General features: G+C 39.2%; 1 protein-coding gene across 2 annotated transcripts in view; it reads right to left on the reverse strand.

Moving 5' to 3' along the window:
• Nucleotides 1-27,063, reverse strand: part of Melk (maternal embryonic leucine zipper kinase) — a 91,032-nt gene that overhangs the window by 37,734 nt on the left and 26,235 nt on the right. For both annotated transcript variants that reach the window (XM_063225338.1, XM_013153238.3), the window contains exons 7-8: nt 25,213-25,305; nt 17,534-17,632 (exon numbers count right to left, since the gene is read on the reverse strand). In XM_063225338.1, coding sequence (XP_063081408.1) covers nt 17,534-17,632; nt 25,213-25,305 — 192 coding nt within the window. The remainder of the gene's footprint in view (nt 1-17,533; nt 17,633-25,212; nt 25,306-27,063) is intronic.

Consider the following 27,063-nt stretch of genomic DNA (forward strand, 5'->3'; position numbering starts at 1 on the left):
CACAGCAGGCTGCAAACAGGTCTTTCAAATCCTCCACTGTCCCTCCCAAAGTCTGGTCTCCACTCACCATCGCCCAAGTCCTTTTAAGACACTGGGTCAAGTCAGGTCACTTCACTACTTAAAATTCTCCAGCAGCTCCCCATATCCCTCACAATGAAGCCAAAACTCCTTACCCCATCCATGACCCTGGGGGGCCGCCTCCCACCTCTACCACCCTTTGCTACTTCACAAGCTTCACTTCCTCAGCCAGGTGTGGTGGCTCACACCTTTCACTGCAGTATTTGGGGAGGTTGAAGCAGAAGGCCACAAGTTACAACCTGGCCTAAAAATAAAAAGGTCTGGGGATATATTTCAGGGCAAAGGCCATAAGTTCAATCCCCAGTATTGGAGGAAAAACAAAAACAAAACACTTTCTCACTCAGCAAACCACCATTATAAATGGAAAAGTCTTAGGGCCTATATAGTTCATGGTTCCTTGGTTTATAGTACTTTTTTTTGTACGGGGGATTGAACTCACAACCTCATGCTTGCCAGGCAGGTGCTTATGCAGCTGAGCTAAATCCCCAGTCCCCGTCTATAGTACTTTTGTCAGATACTAACTTTAATCTTCTTCAGGACTCTACTTAAACACCAGTAGTACTGGTAAGACTTCCCTTTACAACGGTATAACCCAACACCCTCAGTCACTGTGTACTTCCCTTCACACCTACTACTTTCTTTACAGCCTTTATTATCATTTCTCCTACTACTCTTTTTCTGCTTCACTACATTTACATATAAACTCCTTAACTACAAGGATTTCTGTCTTTTCTGTTCATCTATGGTGATCTCTGGGTCTACCCTGTAAAGATACTCAGTATTTGTTGAGCAGGCATGGTAACTGTAATCCCGGTTACTCAGAAGGCTAAAACAGGAGGATCACAAGTTCAAGACCTCCCTGGTAACTCAGCAAGACCCTGTCACTAAACAAAAAATGCCTGAGGATACAGACCCCTAGATTTGATTCCCAATACCCCACCCTCCAAAAAGGTACAGGTAATTCTCAAGATAACTTTTATTTATTTATTTTTTTTTTTTGTCTTTTTCTTTTTTTTCGGTACCAGGGATCGAACTCACGACTGCCTGCTTGCAAGGCAGGCGCTTATGCCGCTGAGCTAAATCCCCAGCCCCACAAGATAACTTTTAAACATCTAATAAACATGGAAATTTGCTCAACTAATCTTAACAATAAAAATCCATTCAAAAAACATGATGCTACTTGTTGTCTATTAAATTGACAAACTTTTTTTCTTTTTCTTTTTCTGTTTCTTTTTGAGACACTTCTTCTTATATTGCTCAGGCTGGTTTCAAACTCCTGGGTTCAAGCAATGCTTCTGCTTTAGCCTCCGAAGGAACTGGACCTACAGACATATGTTGTCATGGCCAGCTTTCAAACTGACAAATTTTGAAAAAAACCTTACTCAGCATTAGTAAGAGTTCAGGAACAAGAGTGCATACACACACACACACACACACACACACACACACACACACACACACACAACTAGAGCGTATAAACTTTCCCAAACAACAATTTGGAGCTACCTATTTAAAGTATTCAGAATTGTATATGCATACACAATGGAAACAGGAAGGCAGCGCTTTTGCAGATAGGAAGGCGATCTAGAGATGGAGAAGGGAGAAAGGGGAAGGGAAGAAAAAACAAGAAGGACTAAGAGGCAACATGTAGCTGTACCAACTCCTCACCATGAAGGTATTGATTACATGTCACAAAATGGACTGATAAAGATGTATTTTTAAAAAGTCAAATATCTAAAAAAATTTATGTATATCCTTGATCTAGCAACTTCATTTCTGGCAATGATCCTAAAAGAAAAATCACTTGGCATACACAAATTTATGAAAAATATTCATCACAGAATTGTGTATGATACAAATGAAAACGAATGAGCTAATCTGAAAGTATCCAAAAACTAAAAAGTTCAGGGAGAAACAACAAGCACTCACGCATGCAGAGTACCAGCACTTGGGTTCTCTGTTCTTACAATAAGCCTAGAATATAATTCTTATATCTAAGACTATAGTGGCCAACTGAGTTTTAATTATTTTAACAGTTAAAAAGAAAAGGTATCACAGTCAAGAACTCGACCTCTCTGTTGAGGTAAACAGATGATCTACAAAGTGTTTCCTAGAAAAGTCACTGCTTTCATTTTACAAGTGACAGTATAATACTAACATTTTCATTTCTCTTCTATCTAAACTACCCAGTAGGACACATTAATAACTTTCCAGGGAGCCTTAGTGCTTGCCAGAATCAAGAAAGTGACAAAATTTGTCTCCAAACTACATCATGAAGCCCCTAATCCGCTAATGGCAAATATTTTAGAGAAAAGTTGACCCAAACTACAACTTATTACAAAATTCTAACACAGGCATTAAACCTGAACACCGAAGTTTTAGTTTAGACAAAATGACTCATACATTAACCTTTCTTGTCTTAAAAGAAAAACAAACATGCATGCCATGTGTCACCACTGCCCTAATCCATTTCTCCCTCCTGGCCTTCCTTTATGGCCAGCTGTACCCAATCTGAAGGCTCAGTGCTGCCTCAGCTCCATACCTATCTCGGCAAGGAGAAATTCTCAGGTTCTTTGGTCAATTCTCTGGAACTCAGCAGTAAATCACAGCTGCTGCACGACGTATCCTGGGCTACTTGGCCCCCCTCTCAAACCTGAGCTCTGTCTTATTCCTAAGACCAAGATTCTCATGCGTCTAACCCTGGGAACCTGGTTTGTTCTCATTCTTAGAAAAACTGTCCATCTGCCTGGTCTCTCAAACAATTCAGCATGCTCTTGTCAGGGTCCCATAGAGAGCACAAACCACCCTGAGACAAGCACCCTCCCCCTAGCTAAGAGTCACAGCCCAGGAAGTCTCTGACCACAAGCTGGGGCTTGCCTCATTCGCTGGTCAAGACCTCCACACACTCGGGTGGTCCTCTCTCGTGCTGATTATTGCAGTCATTTGTGGCTTACTCTTCCGACACCATCTGTACTGGGTTCAATTACCTCACCCCCGCACAACTGTGTAAGAGTCAAATCGTTGTTTTAAGCCACCACCCTGCAGTACTCTGTTAAAATATCCCTAGAAAACACATACACCATCTGTAGGGTTTGATTTCCTTGTGACCTCTCCCCTCAGCACTGTCCACCCCCCAAGAATAAATCTGGTTCCTGGTTCCAGCTCTTTCTGGTCTGCTCCAATGCACAAATAACAGGCCCATAACCAATGTACCAACGGTAAAAACAACAACAACAACAAAAAAAAAACTTCTTTTTGTTCGGAAATTATCAGGCAAAACAAAAGTACTCTTAACTGAACTGAAGCGTACTCCACCGAGAAAATGAATACTCTGAGCAAAGTACTGAAAAAAACAGAAGTCCACCAGATGGATTCCAAATCCCTTTTTCTTTTTTTTTTTTTTTTTTAATCACCCCTTAGTATCCCATTCTGAAATCATGGAATTGTTTTGTGGTGCTGGGCACCTGACTTAGAGCATCATACTTTTTTTTTAAGACATGGTTTCACTATGCAGTTCAGGCTGGACTTGAATTCACTTTGTAGCCCAGGTTGGCCTCAAACTCACAATGATCCTTTTGCCTCAGTCTCTCAAATTCTGGGATTATAGGCACGTGTCACCAGGCTCTGCTCTCACACATTTATTTTTCTCACATATTTTTTAAGCAAACACTCCTCCACTGAACCATAACCCAGCCCTCATAAAGTATCTTTTAACAGATCCCAAGGCCAGCACAAGTTAATCCCAGCACCCAGGAAGCTAAGGCAGGAAGACTGCTACAAATTCAAAGGCCAGCCTGTCTACAAAGTAAGTTCAAGGCAAGCCTGAACTACAAGACCCTATCTCAAAAACCAGACCAAACTAAACTAAACTGATGTCTTGTGTTTTTGCTAGCACCCTGCTAGCAATCCTCTCCAGAAAAAAGCAGAAGAAACAAGTGAAAAAGTAGAGTTTGGCACATTAGAAACAAGAATGGCCTGTAGTCATTGTGAAGTTCTATGCCTGAATTCCAGTTCTGCTTCTTGGTAGCCCCATGAATTTGTTATTTAATTTCCATGAGCTTGTTTCCAAAGAGTAGACCCTAAAGACAGATTCTCCCAGTTCAAATCCAAGATCTACTACTTACTAGCGATGTGACTTTCGACAGCTATTTGACCTTACTGTGCCTCAGTTTCCTCACCTATAAAAGGTCACACAGTAGAAGCCATGCAGGGCCCAGGAGGAGAAACAAGTCAATTCAGCCTTCCCGTGAGTTGGCAGAAGCCAGGCTGGCCTGGGAAGTCACAAGAAGCCAGTTCACCCTTCCCATGAGCCAATCGGCTTGCGGGCTAGGAAACAAGAAGGCTCTTCCCCTCTATTCCTGTAAGCAACCTGCTGATCTGGAGGGCGGATGAGATGATAGCAACTGATGATGCAAAACAATTTAATGCTTGTATTGTTGCAGGCCTCAGGCTGGTAGGCTGACCATCTGTTAAGAGGATAACAATATGCACTTGAGCAACTATATCTAAGATGATAATGTGCAATCTATTAACTGGTGATTTCTTACTTTTTTTTTTTTTTTTTTTGTAGTTCTGTATTAGTTGTACCCTTACACCGCTTTGTTTTGTTTTGTTTTTTCTTTTTCCTTTTAAATAAAATTTTAAAAAAAAGAGGATAACAATATGCAATGTAGCAAATATGGAAGATTTCCTCTGTCCTGTTTTTGAAATCCAATATTGTTCTGTTTTGTTTTATTATGTCTGATGGTATGGGCAGCAATTTTGAATATAACAAGAGGAATTATGGTAACCATTTTTTTATTTCCTATTATCTGGCTTTGAAATCCTGTATACTTTCACTATTTTCTTTTCTGCTTTAGTTTGTTTGGTTTTATTCTCCTTAAAATATGCTTTCATTCTTTTGTTTTCATTGATTTTATTCTGTTTTGTGTTGTTTGATTTTATTATGTCTAATGGTATGGTTAGCTATTTTGAACAAAATAAGAGACATTATGGTATTCATTGTTGATTTCCTATTCTTGTGTTTCATTGTTCTTTTCATATATCTCTTTCATTGACCTGTTTAGGTATATTCTGTTTTGTTTGGTTTTATTCTCTTTAAAATTAAAAAAATATTTAAAAAGCATAGCAATAAGTACCCACACACAGAATCACTGCTAGAATATGATTTAATACATATAAAGTACTTAGCACAGGACCAGGTATAAAGCAAGAACTCAATATATGTTAGCTTCTGCTCCTCTATTGCTGCTGGTGACTCTGCTGATATACTGTTACACTATGTAACAATGCCACATTCAGAATTAAAAAAGAAATTGTGTATGTGAAAGCAATGGTTTGCATATAAGAGGCAAAAAGCAAACAGTAGACCACAGGTGGGCCTGTTAAATACTCAGCAGGGTAAGAAAGGCAAAGCCTATTCTGAGGACATCACATGCCATCCCAAGAGAGTGCTACCCACTGCAGCTGCTTCAGAATCTTAGGACTGCCTGGTAAGAAACATCCTCCATGTCATAGCCTAAACCCCTTGACTACTGCACCTCCATGTTTATTTTCCAGGTGACCTAATGTCCCATTGCAAAAATGCTTGCATCATAGGAAAGTTAAAGAACACATTCTCTTAGAATGTTTGCCAACACTGTAAAACCAAGTTAAGTTTACTCAATGCTGTTTCTCAGGGAATGTATGCCTAACTGCAAAGGAACTGTTAACATTAAACCCGCTGCTATACCAACCTAGAAACTTGGAAACCCTCCTTGTGTGTGGTTTTTGCCTTTATAAACCTGCCCTCCCTCGGCTCGAGGCTCTCAGCTTTGAAACACAGGATGGTCTGGGGCCACTGAGCTCAGCTAATAAAGTGCTCCAAATTATTTCAAATTGGAATCTCGAGTTGTCTATTGTTTAGGACCTGCCACAATGTAGTCAAGCCTGCCACATGACCTGAAATATCCTACTCGCTTTCCCCATTTGGATAGGACACCCTGTAAAGCTGTCCATGAGCAAGTCATGAGGTCTGACACTATCCCTCAGCTTCACTGTCTTCACCGGAGTATCAGCAGAAAAGTCTAGATTTGATCTGAGTTCTGCTGCCAGGCTTAACCCAATTTATTATGTATATATAATTCTTTCTTCTTTTCCTCCTTTCCTTTTTCTCACCTCATCTCCTGAGTGCTGGGATTAGAAGCATGTGCCACCACATCTGGCTGTACTGGGTATTTGGGATGGAGAGGGTTGAAATAGGGTCTCATTACATAGCACTGGCCAGTCTTGAACTCACTATGTAGCCTAAGATGGCCTCACATTTGTGGCACACCCCCTCCTGTTTCAGCCTTCTGAATGCCTAGATTACAGGCAAGCATCATCATGCCCAATTGTACACAGTACTTTTTTATTATTATTATTTTATTTTTGGTACTGGGGATCAAACTCACAACCTTGCACTCGCCAGGCAGGTCCTTATGCCGCTGAGCTAAATCCCTAGCTACACTACTTTAAAATACACAAAACATATCATTGGTTCTCATTTGTCCTGCAGGAGACATCTGACAGTGTCTGAAGACATTTCTGATTTTCATAAGGCTACCACAGGCATCTAGTGGGTAAAAGCCACAGATGCTGCCAAACATCCTACAACGCACAGATCATTCCCACTCCCACCCCCAACAAAGAATTATCTAGACCAAAATGGGAACCAATACCACTGATGCTGAGAAATATTTGTTAGAGCAATGAAGGGTTAGCCACAGGACCAGGAGATAGTACTTTTCTCCTATGCTTTGCTAGTGGGTCTAAAAAAGTTCACATGTAGATAAAGAAAGGCTACTTCTTAAAATATTAAAATATATCTCCAAAGATCAAACAAAAAAGACCTTAGGGAACAATTCTGCTGGGGAACAGGATCGTCACAAAAGGCCCTGTGTCAGCCAGGACTATGACCCCTTAGCTCCTGTTTCTGCTTGTCTTTGGAGAATTCTTGTTTCTTTATTTAAGGGGCGATAACCTTGCAAATGAGAGCAAGAGGAACAGCAGATGAAAGCCGGGGGGGGGGGGGGGGGTCTGCAGGCTCAGCAAGATAATCCTGGGAATTCTAGCAGGCTGAAAAGTTTTCATTTTTCACATGACTCTACGAAAGGCAAGTGATTCATCAACACATAATCACAATTATAGGGTTGTAGTCAACCCTATAATTATAAAAAAAGACTCATACAGACATTTTGTTCGTTCTCTTTAAAATTATAAATTAAAAAATATAAAATAAAATTATAATTTATATAATTAAGAAGCAATTCTACTTTCAAACCTCTTGATTTTCATTTACTAAATGATTGATACTACTCTAATATTTGTGTACCAGAACTAGAATATAGTTACACTTGTCTTTGAATGCAGTGTTAGCAAATAGGTGACATTAATAAGATTAATATTCACTCTGTTAGTAATTATGATGAAAACTGCAGCTGAGCATTTTGGTAAAACAGCCAACAAATACAAAAGATAAACCAAGTCTGCCTCTTGGACAAGTTACATACAATGTGTCAAATAGTGCCCCTTTTTCAATCAAGCCAAGAACTGAGGGAATTGTTATTCCCAAGGAATTTTAGAACATTCTAGGCAAAGATACATACTGCATGCAAGTGATACGACACCTTAATTAGATTCAACCAGCAGACTGTATTACACTGCGACTCGGAACAACAGTTCTGAGCCAAGATTACAATAAATTTCAAAATCTATAATGTGTGAAATTAAATTCCACAATAATGCATAAAAGTCCTAATTTGAATCAATTTTCAACTTGCAAGTACATGAAAAACCAAAAACTGGAATTCAAAGTAGGAGAAACAAAGAATATACAGTTTTACTAAATAATATTAATGAGGAAGGCCAAATTTCTACAAAACAAGAATTAAATATTTTCTACTATCTGTATTTCAAATATACTGGATTTACCAAAAGTGTAAAAGTATCAAAACTTGAAACTAACATCTACTATACAAGATGTAACACTTCTGTACTATTTTAAGGTTCACTCCTTCCCCAAGGATTAATTCAGGATCCACTAATGCAGTTGAATAAACATACTGATGAAACAATGCATTAATAGTGGCATTAATTCCACAGCTGCCATACAAATATGAACTTGCAATAACAGCAAACGAAGGTAAAGAGCATAGCAGTTGAAGGTCTAGACACAATGGCTAAAATACAACAAGCGGAAAGTTAATCAGAAAGCGCCCTCCCAACACCACAGATACAATGTACTCAATTTCAGTAGAGTATAAACCATCCTTACTTTATCTGAAGATAAGACTGCAAAATCCTGGTTAGTTGTATCCACAGACAAAAACTATGTACCCAAACACTTAGGGGTGCTCTTGTTCTAGTCAGAGGGGAGGGTCCCCCAATAGTTTATCCTCTTATTTAAACACAAAACATACACATGAATTATCTATTAGTTTTCTTCACTATGCAACCTGGCTTGGGACTGGTGGTGACAAGTGGCTGATCAGACTGCTCTCTCTGAAATGGATTTGCAGTTATTAGAGAAAACATGAGCATTTCAGCACAGTAAGATTCTTGCTCCTCTACACTATGAACGAGGAACTTCTAGAAGTCACTGGGCAGCATGAGTTTTGTTTTCTCCTCGCTCCCAAAACCAACATTGGGTGTCCAGATCCAGCCTGTCAATATTCTCCACACTTTGCAGTCAATACTTCTCCTTAATTTCGCCATACTGGTCTCACTGGTGCCAGATGAACTTCCTGATCTTTCTAAAAATCAGCTCAGATGCTCACACAAAGCATCTGAGGGCAGCCATGACAAAGAGCAGGAGATGGCTGGCACCTCCATATGGTGCACCAAGGAACAGTCTATTCAATTTTTCAATCAACAACTTAGAGGAACTCTACAGTGGTATAATACTAGGAGGTATCACATGACAACAGAATCAAGACTCAAGCATTTTAAACTGAGATTATTATGCTGAACTAAAAAAGAAAACAATGTAAACATAAGTCAAAGAACTTAGAGCTGCTGAAAGCTGGAAAAGACCCTGGAAATAACTGATTACTGCAATGTTCTAATACTACTGACGAACAAAATGTGGGGGGGGGGGGGAGTCGATCTAAAGCAAGTGGAAAAATTTATGCACAGTAACACCTAATAATTAAGAGAATTTGTAGCCTCAGTAAACCTGAAAACATCTGGGAACATTCACAAATTACAGCCAAAAAGAGAAGCTTGTGATGGCAGACACTTCTCCAGTTACCTATGACTGTTACAGAAGTAGCAACCACAGAGTTGAGAAATACTATTTCAATGGTAGTCATGGAAATGGTTCCTCTGAGCCTATTTCAGTTCAAATCCCAGCTCTGCTATTTACGAGCTATAGGACCCTGAGTAACTTACTGTATGTCTCTGTGGCTTAGTCTCCTTAACTGTAGAAGGGAAACAACAGCAACTGCCTCATTTAGAGCAGGACAACAGCTCATGAGTATACTCTTCATTATAATGTATTGAGAATATGCAGCAAAATTTTTCTGATCAACCATGTGTGAGGGCCATAAAAATATGCAGCAACATACACAACTCAAGAAAGCTTTGTATTCTTGGGGAGGAGGATTCAACAAAAAGACTAATGCAGATCCTTTAGGCAGAATAGATTTCAGCACTTCTCAAAAAAAACCCTGAATGTGGGGCCTGATGGTGCACACCTGTAATCTCAGTACTTGGAAGGCTGAGACAGGAGTGCTGCTTCAGTTCAAGGCCAACCTGGGCTACAACGTGAGTACAAGAGTCTGGACTGCAGAGTGAAACCCTGATTCAAAAGCGGGGCGGGGCACAGAACTCTATTTCATGTTACCGACAAATAGAAATCTGGCTGGCACAAACCATCTTGCCTACTCTCCAAATCTGTTTCTAGGGTTCCAAACTCACCTAAACCTTTAACATTCTACTTTTCAAAAATGAACACCCATTAACAAAATTCAACAGCATACTAAACGCATTATAAGCCATAACCAACAGGGATTTATTCCTGAGGTATTATAAGATGATTCGATATACTAAAATCAGTGTAATACACCACATATTAACAAAATGAAAGAAAAAAACCCACATGATCATCCAAATTGATTCAGAAAATGCATTTGACAAAAACTCAATACCTTTTCACGAGAAAAACATTCAACAAACTAGGAAAAGAACTACATAATATAAAATTCCACAGCTAACAACACTCTCAATAGTAAAAGATTGAAAAGTTTTCTTCTAAGATCAGAAACAGTAACAAAGATACCTATTCCATGGCTTCTATTCAGCATAGCAAGGAAGTGCTAGCCAGAGTAACTAGGCAAACAAAAGCAAAACTATCTTTACATAATTCAAAATTTAAAAGGCACACAAGCACATAAGATGTGCTTCTAGCCCTCTCTAATTTTCTCCCAGAGAGAATAGCAATTATCAGTGTCCTGTATCTCCTAACACGTAATAATGTAAATATACCTCCCTTTATCTTTTACATAGCTGACGGAACATGCTTTATGTTCTATACCTTCTGCTATACTTAGTACAGCTTAGATGTCATTTCACTATCAATATTTAAAAGAAGTTTCTTGTTCATTTTTACGTCTATGGAATATGCCATTATAAAAACATATTACAAGAGCTGGGGATTTAGCTCAGTGGTTCAAGTGCTTGCCTGCTAAGTGCAAGGTCGTGAGTTTGATCCTGGTCCCAAAAATAAATAAATAAATAAAGACATACTACAAATTAACATTTTCCAAAAAAAAAAAATTCATAAGAGCCAATTGCAAAAAAATAAGAAAAAGGTCAAGGAGTAAACAGCACTGCTACTGTGCTATGAGACTACAGATCCCCAGAAGTATTTGACCACCACACAATGCAAAAGAACACCTAAAACAGCGGGGTGTAGAGGTGTACACCTGTATTCCCAGCACTCAGAAGGGTGAGGCAGGAGGATGCCATGAGTTCAAGGCCAGCTTAGGCTACAAGAGTGAGTTCAAGGCCAGCCTGCACTACCACAGCAAGATTCTGTCTCAAAAGCAAAACAAAACAACCAAAAAGCACACCGAAGGCCATGTCTCCTGGGACTCACTCACCACCCCACTCAGGACTAGGGGTTGAACCAAGGAGCTTCCTGCTGAGCCACAGTCCCGGCCTATTTTTATTTATTTATTTATTTTTGAGACAGAACCTTTCTAAATTTGTCCAATTCCCCAAGCAGGGCTTGAACTCACACTCTTCCTACCTCCATTCTCCCAGAGCCCTAGGATGGTCAGTGTGCACAATCACATCCAGTTTACTCATCCCTTATTTACCATCCTGGTTCACTCATTCCTCATTATGAACGCAACATTTATGCTAGCCAGCCATCTGTTTTAAAATTAAGTAAGTTTCATTTCTTCAAAATATTGTCCCATTAGCTTTCTAAACATTCCATTTAAAAAGTGTACTGGAAAGTTGGAAGTGGTGGTGCACACCTTTAATTCAGCACCCTGGGAGACTGGGGAAGGAAGATCACAAGTTCGAACCAACTGGGCAATTTGGCAAGACTCTATCTCAAAATAAAGAATAAAGGCTGAGGCGCACCTTTCCACCGCAAAGCCAGAGGTGGAGCTATGCAGCAGCTATGACGTCGCTTGGAACACAAAGCCCTGACCCATGGCTGCATTTTACTTGGTCCTAAACATGTGTTTGGAAAGTTTACAAAGAAAATAACAAGTACAAAACCTACAGAAAAATTTTCTTAGAGGATCGGGACTGGAATTCTAAAAGATCACATATAGCAAAGGAAAAACAAAATGCTTCTCTCCAGGAAACCATGCAAAAAAATTGTGGAGCACAGTGATGAGCTGACAGGTGAACAGGCAGGTGCAGCATCCTGAGGATCTGGTATGACAGCAGGAAAACCTAAAGGTTGTCAACTGTGTCCTATAAGAAAGGACAGAAAAACGAAACATACATGCTGACAGTGTAAGTGTTCCTCGTGTATGGGACATGCAGTTTTCATGTGGGAAGCTTACCTTGGGTATAGAGATTGCAGCAAACATTATTTTTGTTACAGAGTTTTACTGGTGTTGTCATTGTAGTTCAGAAAGCTTTATTTTTGATGTTAGCTTTTAGGTTTTGTAAGCAAGTAAACAGCTGATATGAAAATACTGCTATCTATTCTAACCACTTATTACACACTTGATATTTTATTTTACTGATATCTTATTTCCTTGCTAAGTACAAGTTACACAAGATAATAGCACGGTCCTGACAAAATAGAAGAGAAGTTGCAAGAAGGGCCTGCAACATAGGAAAAGAAGCTAAGCACATGTACGTCAGGGTGAAGTACATGTAGGGAACATGCAGCTGCCATGTCTGAGGACTGCCTTGGGTGTGACAGCTGAAGCAAAAACTGTTTCTGTGGCAGACTTATGTTCGTCATTACACTGCAGCTCACATTGGTTTTTATTCCTGATTTCCTCTAAGTTTTGTAAGCACGCACACAGCGGATGTGAAAATGCTGCTGTCTATGCTAAGCACTCATTGCACATGTGATATTTAGTGACATCTTATGTTCTTATTATTAGGTGTGATAATTGGTGTAACATTTGTTGTACAGTGCTAATGTATTTTCATTGTAGTTCATACGGGAATTTTTTTCTGATGTTATCTTTAAAGTTTAAGGTTTTGTAAGCAAGCACACAGCTGATGTGAAAATGCTGCTGTTGCAGCTGGGGATTTAGCTCAGAGGCACAAGTGCCTGCTTGGCAAGCTCGAGGTCATGAGTTCGATCCCTGGTACAAAAAAAAAAAAAATGCTGCTGTCTATTCTAAGCACTCATTGCACATCTAATATTTTATTTTAGTGACATCTTATTTTCTTATTATTTAGGTGTGACACCTAAATACTTCTCTCTTTTTTTGGTATTGGGAATCCAACTCAGGACTTGTACTTTGCCAGGCAGGCACTATGCCATTGAGCTAAATCCCTGGCACTAGATGTGATAACTGAAGGAAATATTTTTTTGTAGAGCACTACTGGTAATTTTACTGTAGTTCAAAAAGAAATTTTTTCTGAAGTTTTTTAGGTTTTGTAAGCAAGTACACAGCACAGTAAAAAGTTGATGTTTATTCTAAATGTGCAACTTATATTAATAATTTAACACTTTATTTTATTGATATTTTATATTCCTGTTTACTACACATTGCATAATATAATAAGAACCTCCTGACAAAACAGCAAGACCATCACAGGTCAAGTATGTCCAACAAAAAGACCAAGAAAGCAAAATACATGTGCTATCAGTGTAAGTGACAGGTGTTACATGGACCATGCCACTGTCCTGTATGAAAACTGCCTTTGCTATGATAACTGAAGTAAAGGGTATTTTTTTTTTTTTTTTGTAAAGTGCTATCGGTATTTTCATTGTAGTTTACATAGGAATTTATTTCTGTTGTTCATTTTTAGACTTTGTACATAAAAAAGTCAATGCTGAAAATTTTGATTTTAATAAAAATTCAATACACATTAAAATGCAATGCTTTATTTTTGTGATTTTTCCTTTTTAAGTACTCACTGTTTAATATACAACTCAAAAATTAAAATTAATGCTTTATTTTTGTGATTTTTTTCTTTTTAAATACTCACTGTTTAATATACAACTCAAAAATTAAAATTAAAATTCATCAATAGAAATATTCTAAAGAATAAACAGTGCAACACAACCAAGGTTATGCTACTTTATGACAAAAATGTGTCATGCTGATAAGAAAACTAAATGACAGGTACATGGAAGCTTTCTGCACTACTTTTCAACTTTTCTAAAATTTAAGGCTATTTTTAAATTTTATTAAAAAGAAAAAAGCTGGGCTTAGGGTATAACTCAGTGATAGAGCACTTGCCTAACATGCATAATGCCCCAGGTTTCCTCCAATATTGCAGGAAAGACAAAAGAAAAGGGGAGGGAAGGAGATAGAGCAGAGGAAAGGAATAGAGAGGGGAGGGGGTAGAAGAGGAAAAAGAAAAGAAAAACTGGGTCCCTATTACTTTTAGCATCAAAATTTAATTCCTGGTTATCAAGAAATTTCCATGCATGTACAGAAAACACCGTAAGTATATCAACTGCAACACAAAAAAATGTTAGTGCCCTTCAGGTGCTATACAGCATGAAGTTATTAGTACAGGCTCTGAATTCAGACAACCTGAGTCCACACTCCAATTCTGGAAATAGGCAAATTATTTTGCTACTCTGCTTCATTGTCCTCATGGTCAAAATGGAGATAACAGCAGTATCTATACTTCATCAGGCTACCACCAAGAGTAAATGATACAATGTTTACACCAGCCCACAGCACACAGCACAATATTCAATAAACAGCAACTGTTACTGCTCCTAACACAGAGCCTTCTTACAGTACAATAAGAAAAAGATGAGCAACCTTAGAACAAAACAGGGCCTTGAAGAGGCATCCTCAGGAAAGGTGAGCAGGAACAAACACATAAATATTTCAAATAAATTTGAAGTCAAATTAAAAAAGACATCATTAAAACATCACAGGTCACTTTTAGTCATCCTTTCTTTGAAGGGGGGTGCCTTTTTGGGTCTCACTATGCAGTTCAAGCTGGCCCTGAGCTCAATTTGTAGCCTAGTCTCGTCTCAGACTTGCACCAATCTTCCTGCCTCAGCCTCCGGAGTGCTGGGATTACAGGTATGAGGCACCAGGCCCAGCTAGTCATTCTATTTTTTGACCTATACTATATATAAAAAATGACTTACAGCTATATGTATCACAGTGCACACTGTTGAGTAAAAAAAGAAAGATACAAACAATATACATTGGCTAGCATTTAAAATTTGATAAGTAGGCTTTGCGTGGTGGCTCACGCCTGTAATCCCAGCACTCAGGAGGCTGAGGCAGGAGGATCGTTGCGAGTTCTAGACCAGCCTGGGCTACATGGGCTAAAAAGCGAGCTCAAGGCCAGCCTGAACTGCACAGAGACACTGTCTCAAAAAGACAAAAAAAAAAAAATTAAAAAATAAAATTTGGTAACAATACTGAAGAAAGTGCATAGAAACAGGCACCGATACACTGCTGTTAGGAGTATAATTTGCAAGAACAACACAGGAGCACAATTTGATCATATTTATAGATTTCTTAATGTTGTACCCTATGACCTAGCAATTCTACTACCCAAGGAGGTCTATTGTACAAAGAAGACTGTACAGAGACGCTGTCTTGGACTCATGGATAGTAGAGAAGAAACTAGAAAATAACTTAAAACATCAACAAGGGAATGGCTAGATAATCTGCACTATACCTATACCAGCAGTTGTAAACTTATGCCTGCACACTATTTGTTTTCCTTTTAAGATGATCATGTATGTGTGGTTTTTCTAAACTAAAACCTCGGTAACCAGGTTTAATTGCAGGGTTGGCACTTTGCTATAAAAAGCAGGTTTTGGGTTGCAGTTTGGGCGCTCATCTCTAAAAGGTTTGCCAGCACTGATTTACAGTATTTATATAAATGACTTAGACCTATATGAATCACGGCACATACTGTGAGTAAACAAAGAAAGATACAAAATATACATGCAGTAGTATGATACCATTTATACCAAGGAAAAATATAAAATATTACTATATATATTACAGTATACATAATATATTACTATATTCATTCTGTAAGTATATTATACACATATAACTTTACTTTTTCATAAAGGACATTTTTACATACTACTTGTATAATTAAAAATCAATTTTTAAAGGGGAGCACTACGGTGCTGCAGTGATAAGCAGCAGAGAAAAAGCCTCTCTGAGAACTGCTGTCCAGACGCTATAGTAACGTGAAGAACACAAGAAGGAGGGAAGTGGTCACTATCATAACTATATCATCATGTTTATGTGAAAGTAGTCATGACAATACATAGACAAACAGGCATGGCTGTGCTCTAATAAACATTTAAATAACCTGCCAGGCATGGTGGTTCACGCCTTTAATCCCAGCACTAGGGAGGCTGAGGCTGGAGATCATTGCAAGTTCAAGACCATCCTGGGCTACAAAGTGAGCTGAAGGCCAGTGTGAAGTGCATAGCAAGACCCTGTCTCAAAAAAGAATAAATAAATAAATGGATGGATGGAAGATTTGGCCTCCAGATCATAAACTGCCAGCCTGAGCTCTTTATCAAGACGACTGATTGCGGTTTTAAGCAACCTTTCCTTGCCTCACTCTAAAAAGGAATCACCTGCAACACAGATCCCTAATTATTCAAATATCCACAGAAATGTGTGTCACACTACTTACTCGAGAGTCCGGGTTGGCAGGAATGATCTTAACAGATCAGACAGTAATTTCTAATGAGAGAAATCAGAGATGTCCATCTCTCATCTAAGTCTTCTGTTTAACTTGCTCCAAATGTCTACTTTCCTGCTGCTGGGACAAAATATCGAGCACTCACAACTGAAAGGAGAGTTTAAAGTTCCAGTCCCTGCATGGTCAAAGCATCGTGGCAGGGTCTGGGCAGAGGAAAGCTGCTTACACCACGGCTGCTCGGAAGCAAAGAGAAGGGAGGAGCCAGAAAGAAAGACGCAGTCTTCTAGGTTGTGCCCCAGCTCTCTGCCTCCCCCAAACAAGCTCCAGTTCCTAAAATCAAGTCACCTACACTGCCCCAATGGTCCAGTTCTCTTCTAAAAATGCCACCGAGGAGTGCATGAGGCTCTTGGGGGACATCCAAGTATAAAGCATAAACACTGAGCAAAACATACACACACACACACACACACACACACACACACATACACACACACTGTAAATCGTTATCAGTACCTAATTCCAGAATGTTTTCATCATCCCCAAAGAAATCCTATACCCACTGGCAATCACTCCCCACTCCCATGCAACCACTTGTCTTAATATATACATGATTCTTAAAAAGCTTACAAATACTCTTAACTATGATCTTATTATTCCTTAAAGCCAAATTTTTACCTTTCTAAAAGTAAGAGGAGGATTATTACATTATCCTACTTCAATAGGAAGATGTGATTTAACACAGTAACTTACTAAAGTGTTACTTTTGAATATCAAAAAAAAAAAAAAATTCCTATGAGTAAAATGATCTTACAGGCTTACTTACCTAATTTGGGGGCCAACTTAGACTACAAAATAATTTCTGTCTGGTTGGGTTTCATTAAGCTTTTTATCAAAGAAGTGTAATACACATAAAAGTGTACACCTTGATAAGATTTCACAACTTGAATGCACAAGTGTACCCAGTACCCATATCAAACAACAAAAGATTTCTTCACCTCCTTCCTAGCCACTCCTAAATGATAGCTACTATTTTCGTACTTCTAATACCGAATTATTTTTCTGTTTTGCAAACATAAGTATGCAGCATAAAAAGCTTTTACATTTAAGTTCCATGCCTTGCAATACTCACCACAATCTTCTTGTACAAAGCCATAACATTATCATCATCAAATGGTAGAAAGCCACACATAAGAACATATAAGAGTATGCCCATGCTCCAAACATCAGCCTGAGTGCGAGAGGAAAAAAATAATTAAAAAAAAATTAAGAATAACAGGACACCAAATAGAACACAAAGCTGGAATAGGGCTCAGAGAGCATCACATTACACACACACACACTGTGCAACTGTCATCAGTACCTAATTCCAGAATGTTTACATCATCCACAAAGAAATCCCATACCCACTGGCAATCACTCCCCACTCCCACGCAACCACTTGTCTCTAATATATGCATGGTTTTAACAAAGCTCACAGGTATTCTTAATTCACAAAGGATTAAGTACTCCTAACTCACCCCCTACACAAGCTCAGAAGGTAAAATCACCCAGTCAGTGCAGGTCACCCAGGAAGGCCTTGCACCTTTCAGTTCAGTACACTCTCTTCTAGCTGCATGCTAAAACTTAACAGCCAATAATTTCCAGTTGGCTGGGCTGGATTGAGTATGATAAGGAAATGAAGCCCAGTCTCTGATTATAAAGACAATTCTACAGGGCTACTGAGGGTTTAGGTTACATATGAGGATTATGTAAACAGCCGTAAGGATGTCAAAACAAGTCTGAAAATTTTTGAATAATCTGCAAATGTGACTAAGCCGCATTATAAAATCCTCTCTATGTACAGAAATCTTAATAAAATTCAATGATTGACTTTTCAGGCTAGAAATTAGCCTGCCAGCACAAATAACTCTATAAATCCCAAAATCCAGAAAGGAGTTTAACTTTTATATGTGATATTCATGTGTCGTGAGTCCTAAGCATACTTATTTATTCAAAGCCTTCAATAATGGCATCCTAATTAGAAATCATAGCTCCTGCCCTCATTTAAACCTTAGGGAAATTTTAAAAGTTAATGTCAGCAAACAAAAAAATCAAAACAAAGCAAAAAAGCTAATGTTAGCAATTTTTTTGAAGGAAAAAGAAAAAAAGAAAGGTAGCAGTTAACTTGGGCAGCATCACACTCTAGATATTATCTGTACTGGGTAACCCAGCTAGTTCATTCTTGTCTACTGAATCACATCAAACTACTAGAACTATTATGCTAATATTACTAGATTAATTACTAGATTACTAGTATTAATAGTATCCCTCAGATGAATAATTCATTTTAAGCTGACACTTGATTTTCGTTCCAACTTGTAAAAAGTCAGAAATTAACCATTTATGCTAGAGATATGTCAAATATTTAATCTATAAATTGAAGCATGATGACATGGCATTCATGGCCAGGATGCTAAACTCAAAGTACAGGGCATAGTGGCCGAGGCTTATCATCCCAGCACTTAGGGTCTGAGGCAGGAGGACCACCACAAATTCAAGGCCAGCCTGAACTATACAGCAAGACCCTGTCTCAGAAAACAAATAAATAAATTCAAAATAGAGCTGCAGGGGGAAATGAGCGAACACAGCCTTGTCAAGTACCTTAAGAGGTCCACAGAGATACTATGCGTATGTTAACTTAAAAATTAAAAAAACAAATTGAACCTGGTAGCACATGCCTGTAATCCCAGAATCCTAAGAACTGAGGCAGGAGCACTGCAAATTCAAGCCCAGCCTTGGAAACTTTGTCTCAAAATAAAAAAAGACAAAGGGCAGGATATATGGTTCAATACAAAGGCCATGAGTTCAATCTCCAATGGTGGGGGCGGGGGCTGAGGAAATAACTGCAAAATCCCACAGAAACCTACCAGAGATGACTAGAGACAGGAAAGCTAAAGAGAGTACTCTTCAGTTAACTCATGGTGCTGGACTCAGGTCAATTGTAGCGATCAGCTGAACTGAATGGTGGTGCTGGATGTGGGTGGCCAACCTGAGGACCGTGGCCAACATAAACGGAAGAACTAGAGAGGAAGGGTAGTGGCATGGGTTCTCCTATTGCCATGGCTCTCCCGGAGAAGCTTGTCCAGCTTTCCTGATACGAACTCGGCTGTTCTCATCGCCAGAGGAGCTCAGGACCTTGTAGTCGTTGAGGATGGCTGTGGTACTTTTCAGGGGAGCCCTGGTCCCTACACCCTGAGCTTCCTGGCTCTGTGCAGAGCTGTCAACCTACTGGCACAGCTCCTTCATACTGCTGGCATAGACTTTCTAGTGTCCATGCTGAACTTGGGGCCTTTGCAGCACAGATTTGTGAAACACACTTGCATGAGACACTGTCATGGACTCTAGGTCTTCAGCTGGACACATGGAGCATGTTGCTATAGGATCCAGGCCCTCAGCTGGATTCTTTGGGGTCTTCAGTATGTGGACTCATTTCCTGCACTTTTTTGTGTTTGACATTTTGGGATGACTATTATAAAATAATGCTATAAATTATAGGTCCTATATTAAATTGTTTTCCTAGCAATCCCTGACAACACACTCATCAAAAAGTACTTTACTTAGCCAGGCATGGTGGCACACACCGATAATCCCAGCACTTGGGAGGCTGAGGCAGGAGGATTGCTGAGTTTAAAAAAAAAAGAAAACTCTTCACTTTACTGTTCAAATTAGATGTAAGAATAAACTAATCAACTAAAATCACAAGCCAAAGCAAATGCAAGTAAATCTGTTAGCTACTAATTGCCAAATAAGACAAAAATAACTAGAGGAAGAGAGGTCTAAAACCACTTCCTGTGAGAAATTACAGAAGAAATCAGAGATATTATCATGGAACATGTCCTTACAGCATGCTCTAGACCATAAGCATCAGAATTACCTAGACGGTTGGTTTTAAATGGAAGTCCTTAAAAATTCTATCTTGAAAAACAAAACCAAAATCTCTGAGAGCGCAGCCCTGCACTGTAGACCTTTCAAAAAGAGCCCCAGGTGATTCCTTGTTGCACTGTCCTTAGAAGGGTGGAAAACAAACTAACATGGCCAAGAAATAAGATAACACAGGAAAAACTCAGGGTACATTCAGACCAGCAGGACCTTCTGGAAGCCCTCTAGGAATCTTCTGGCACATGAGTATCACTCCTGGGAGACCGGCCGAGCAGTAGAAAGAGTCCTTCGCTCCGTCCAAATACTGTCCGGGAATCACCACCTGTGTGACTTTGCAAAGGCACCTATTTTACGAGCCTGAGTTTCTTCTTTGCTCTATGGAATCAGGTAATAACATCCACTACTGCCCAAAGGATTTCATGTGGCTTTAATGAAAATGATACAAAGTATTTAACATATGAAACTCCTGTGCACTACTGATGAGAACTGTAAGGTGGTGTAACCAGTAGGTAAGACAGTGTGGAAGTTCTCAAAAACAGAATCACCACATGAACCAGCAGTTCTCTTTCTGGCTGCATACCCTGGCTATATCTACTTTATATAGTACTCAGTTAAATATAAAATGAAAAGCAGGATCTCCAAGAGATATCCATACATCTATGTTCTATTATTCACAAACAAAAGGCAGAAGCAACCCAGTTATCCACTGACAGGTGAATGAACCAACAAAACACAGCATACACATACACGGAGCATTATTCAGTCCATCAGGGAAGGAAATTCTGACACCTGCTATAACATGGATGAACCTTGAGGGCATTTTGCTAAATGAAATAAGCTAGCTTCAAAACAGTAATATTCTAAGAGTCCGCTTATATGAGATCTACAAAATAGTCAAATTCATACAGTCAAGCACAATGGTACACAGCTATAATCCCAGTATTCAGGAGGCTGAGGCAAGAAGATCATGAGTTCAAAGCTAGCTTAGCCTGCACAGCAAGACCCTATAACAAAATAAAATTTCATAGACACAAAGCTGGATGTGGTGCCGAATGCCTATAATCCCAGAACTCAGGAAGCTGAGGTAAGAGGACAGCCAGGAGTTTGAGGTCAACCTGGGCTCCATAGTGAGTTCAAGTCAGCCTGAATTACCAAGTGAAACCATTTCAAAAAATAAAAACAAAAATTTCCTAGACATGAAGTAGAACAACTGCCAGGAGAGTGGAAATAGTAGGAGTGGGGAGTTACTGATTAATGGGCATAGAGTTCTCACTCTGCACGATGAAAAACATGTCAAGATTTATTGCACAACCACGAAAATGTACTTAACACTACTGGACTGTACAATTAAAAATGACCAGGATGGTAAATTTTATGTTGTATGTATTTTACCACAATGGAAGATAAAAAGTAGCTGGATGCAGAGGTGCCTACATACAACTAAAGCCTTCTGGAAGGCTGAAGCAGGCAAAAGAATCATGAGTTTGAGACCAGCATGGACAACAGAGAGACTTAGCAAGACCCCGTCTCAAAATTAAAAACAAAAGGGCAGGGACGATAGGGTTCCCTGGGTTCAATCCCCAGTATCAAGAGTAGCTTGGGATGCAGCTCAGTGGTAGAGGGGTGGTCTAGCATAGGTGAGACCCTGAGTTTCTTCCCTACCACCACCAAAAACAAAATGAAAGTGTCTCATATGGATTCAAAGACAATACTTTGAATACAAGGAACAAGTTTGTTTCCTTTCCTATATTGATCTAAAATGGCCACAAAATTACTTCCACGGTATTTCTGCCAAAAATTTCTAAGATGAATCTAATCAAAGAAAGCATCAAACAAATTTAAATTCATAGACATTCTACAAAATAAAATTAACATTGGATGTGGTAATGGATAACTGTAATCCCAGCAAGCAGGAGGATAATGAATCTGAGGCCAACCTGGGCTACATAGCAAGTTCAAGGCCAGCCTGCACTACATAGTGAAACCATGTCTCAAAAGAAGTTACCAAACCCAGTGGTGGACACTCCTAATTCCAGCACTTAGGAGGCTGAAGTAGGAATATGACAAGTTTGAGGACCACCTGAGCAACTGAGCAAGACTCTGTCTCAAAATCTTTACTTTTTAAAATTAATTTTAGTGGTACGTTTTAGATAAACATAATGATCACATTCATCACAATTTGTACCTGTACGTATTTTGATTCTTTATTCCTTAATGCTCTACCCTCCCTTCAACCCTTCTCCTTCCCATTTACAAAGCTTTGTTTCTAATTTTTTCCTTCCTTTCTTTGCATTCTTTTCCTTTCCCTCCTTCCCTCCATCCCCAAAAGGACTGAAGCCAAACATAGTGACACATGCCTATAATCTCAGCATTCGGGAGGCTGAGGCAGGAAGCATGCCAAGAGTCTGAAGCCAGCCTCGGCTCCAAGTAAGCTCAAGCCCAATCTGAACTGCACAGCAAGACCCTGTGGGAAATGAATGAATGAATGAACTAACGAACAAACAAATGAAAGAAAGAAAAAGATGGGGAGGAGGGAACTGGGAGGTAGCTCAGTGCAAAGGCCCTAGGTTCAATTCTCAACTCAGGGATAGGGAGGTTTAAAGTCAAAGGAAATAAAATCTGAAAAAGTCTAACAGATTAAAAAGGACTAAAGATACTAGTTAAGATGGCACACACCTATAAACCCAACACTTAAGAGGTTGAGGCAAGACGATCATTGCAAATTTGAGGCCACCCTGAGCTACACAGTCAATGTAAGACCACCATGAAGGGCCAGGGATACAGTTCAATGGTATAAGTGTCTGACTGGCAAGTGCAAGGGCGTGAGTTCAATTCCTGGTACAAAAAAAAAAAAAAAAAAAAAAAAAAAACCCACCATGAACTGTGGACCTGGTTGTACACACCTAAAATCCCAGCAATCAGGAACCCCAGGCAGGAGGATCACCATGAGTTCAAGGCTAAACTGAACTACAAAGTGAGAATCACTCTCAAAAAAAAAAAAAAAAGACCATCAGAACTATGTATCAATACCCTGCCACAAAAAATCAAATAAATACATAAGTAGGACTAATACAACACAGTAACTAAATGCAATATGTGATACCCCTGATTAATGTAATTTGAACTTTTATTATTTTTTCTTCTTTTTTTCTATCTATCTTTAAATAAAATGAATTTTTAAAAAATGCAATGTGTGATCATGGTCTATGGGAAAAATAGTTATAAAGGACATCATAGGTACACGTAGCACCAATTGAATTCTGAATTGTGGATTAAACAAACTGTATCAGTGTTAATTTCCCACATTTTTTTTTTTTTTTTTGCAGAAGGGGGTGTCTTTCTGAGACAGGGTCTCACTATGTAGTGCAGGCTGGCCTTGAGCTCACTTTGTAGCCCAGGCTGGTCTTGAACTCACAATGATCCTCCTGCCTCAGCCTCCTGAGTGCTGGGATTATAGATGTGTGCCATCATGTCCAGCTGTAATTTCCCAGATTTTGATAACTAAAGTATAGTTAACTCTTTTTTAGGAAAACTATGCAAGTTGTGTAAGTATCTAGTAATAAAGAGACCACTTTCAAATGACTCCCCTCAAGAAGGGTGCATATATACCTGTATATTCAGACAAAAAATGATACAGCAGATAGGGAAACATGTCGTTGTTAATCTACGTTTTAAAAGCCAAAAGTTCCTTATTCTGTTTTATTTTATTTGGTTTTATTTTGTCTTGAGACAAGGTCTCACCAGATAGTCAAGGCTGGCCTGGAACTATGTAGCCCTGGTTAGCCTCAATTAGGGCAATTCTCTCGTCTCCGTTTCTTGAGTGCTAGATTACAGGCACCACGCCTGGCTTCCTCATTCTATTTTTGCACTACACTGCATACTTGGGATTATACCAAAATTAAAAGTCACTAAAAAGAAAAAGTTCCTATCTTCTCATGTGACAAATTAAGTACCCAGATATTTCCCCAGATTAAGTACCCAGATATTTCTCCCCCATAACACTACTTTCAAAAGATGTTTTACATGAGTTAGGCTATAGCTCAGCAGCATAGCGTCTGCCTGCCAAGTGTGAAGCTGTGAGTTCAATCCTGGGTACCAAAAAACAGGAGGAAAAAAAAAGATATTTCACATGAAAAGTGGACACTATACGCAAATAAAATCAGGACCAGCTATAACATTGATGTTTCCCTCCCAAAGGATCATACCATAAAAAAGCATGCTAAAGATGTGATGTCTTAAAACAAGAACCTGTTGAACCTAGCACTTCCTGAGCCTCTGACAACTAATGCGTGTTGTTTTGTTTTACTTTGATACTAACATCAGCAACACATACTGCAGAGAACAGAAGGTAAATAGTGAGTTTAAAGTGGTGTTTACAACTAATTGACCACAACCAGTTACAGATTTCTTTATTCCTTCTCCACTCCCACTGCTTCACTTGACTAGCCTAAAAAAATAAAAAATAAATTAAAAAAAAAAAAAGGCAAAGCCCAAGCCTGGGCTGCTCCACAGGACCGCTGGCCCCAGAAAACTGGCTGTGGACAAAGAATGGGCTTTCTCTCTGCAACTGATATCTCTGAAATTCTAAGCCCACAATTCTGGCTTCATGATCTACCCACTAGACTAACTAGTCTAAACTATGGCATTGTTTACTACACAAACAAACATAGCAAAAATATATCTCTGTTTCAAATATGTATTGTGTTATTATGTTTACTGTAAGTTCATCCTATCAGTTTATAAATCTCACTAGCCAAACAGACTAAAAGCTTTGGTTAACAAGATTATTTCCTACTTCACTGTAATACCCCAGTGCACAGTGCCTGACTCACTGCAGGTCACCAATAAATGTATGTTGATTCTACACCAAATTAATCAATAAATAATTACCTCTGATCCAAGATATGATTTGCCTTGTATTAACTCAGGTGCTGCATAAGCAAGACTCCCACAGCATGTCTGTAGATGATAATCCTTATTACCCTGTCAATAAGTTAAAAAACAAACATTAATTATAGTCATTAGGAGTATCAAACTTTGATGTCAGGCATGGTGGCATATGCCTGTAAGCCTAGTACGTGGGAATCTGAGGCAGGAGGATCACAAGACTTTGATACCAGTCTGGATTACATGGAGAAGAACTCCAGCCTAAACTACATAGTAAGACCCTGTCTCAAAAGAAAAAAACAAGTATCAAAATTTGATAAACATTCTTTGAACACAAAGCGAAGCTAAATAAAGAACTAATAATAAGAGACCTGCAGCCAACCCACACCCTTTGCACGCATGCATGCACGCACATGTGGTCTGTACTTTCCTGGATTTCCAATACTACTGCAACCATACACAAACGGAATCTTTTTCCTCCTAGCTCAATCATAACTGGCTCGCATTCCTCTAGATATTCATTCATGTCACAACCAGCCTAGCAAAATCCAAGCACATATTTCTTTCCACCCTCAATAAAAAAAAGGTTCTTTGCCAGTTCTTAGCTCTAATATCAAATCTTTACAAATATGGAAAGGTTTCTCCTTAGAGGGCAAAAAGCAACACAATACATAGAACAGTAACTTAAGAGTCTATTTTCTAGTCTCAGTTATAAGGCAAATCACCATCCTTGCTTCCAGATTTAGTAAAATGAGAAATGTTTCATTTTCCTCTGCTCTCCCACAGAAGCACCAAAACTTAATGAAAGTGAAGCTACTGCCCAACTCCTAGATGGAGTCCTACAGCTAGCGAAGGACTTGTGAAACTGTAAGACTTCATTTAGAACAGAAACATTCCCAGAAGTGAGATCCTCACCGAAGTCTGAGGCAATCCTCTCCTACACTAACCCACTTTCATAAATGGTGACTGTGTGGGTGGCATCCATGGCAGCCATAAAAAAGGGCTAACAGATTTTGTCACAAACATTCTCCACTGTTTTCTCTGGATGGCACGACTTAAACAAGGTTATTTGTTCAGTGCGGAGGGGTTGGGGCACCGGCCTTCTTGCATTTGCTTCCCACCCACAAGGCTCCAGTGATAAACTCGGGAGAGCGAATGGAGAATAGAAAGAATCAGACATTTGACCAAAAACACAAAATCTGTTTTCTTCTGCACCAAGTTAATTATGGATGGGGCAGGAAACATTCATGGAATTACAAGTACTAAAACTAGTCAGCACTCTTAGTAAGTGTAGATAACTCATTTTAGAGACAGTACCATCATTACACAGGAGATCTGCTGCAGACAGACCTGGGAAATTCAAAGTCACTTCAAACATAAGGCCAGTTCGCCCTTCCTGTGAGCCAGCAGTAGCCTTATGGGCCGGGGAAAAGAAACAAAAAGCCACTTTGCCTTTCCCGTGAGCCAGCTGGGGTGCAGGCTGGGAGACAAGAATATCTGCCCCCTACCTCCATAAGCAACAAGCTGGTAATAACTGAGTTACAAAAACAACTTAATGCTTGTGTTGTTTGACTGACTTTATGGGTCTAGGGCCAGTGGTCTGAGCATCTACTTGGAAGATAACAATACGCAATGTAGCAACTGTGGGGAATTTCCTTCTGCTTTGTTTCTAAAATCCAATATTTAGTTCTGTTCTGTTTTATTTTCTTCAGTATTCTCTTTTGCTTGGTTTTATCCTGTTTGTTTGATTTTACTGTGTGTGATGGTATGGGCAGCAATCTTGAGGATAACAAGAGGCATTATGGTAACCATTGTTGATTTCCTATTATCCTGTTTTGAAATCCTGTATCACTT

The sequence above is a fragment of the Cavia porcellus genome, unplaced genomic scaffold (assembly GCF_034190915.1).
Source record: "Cavia porcellus strain 051 isolate PalLab524CR breed Dunkin Hartley unplaced genomic scaffold, mCavPor4.1 scaffold_1, whole genome shotgun sequence".
NCBI classification, from domain to species: domain Eukaryota; kingdom Metazoa; phylum Chordata; class Mammalia; order Rodentia; family Caviidae; genus Cavia; species Cavia porcellus.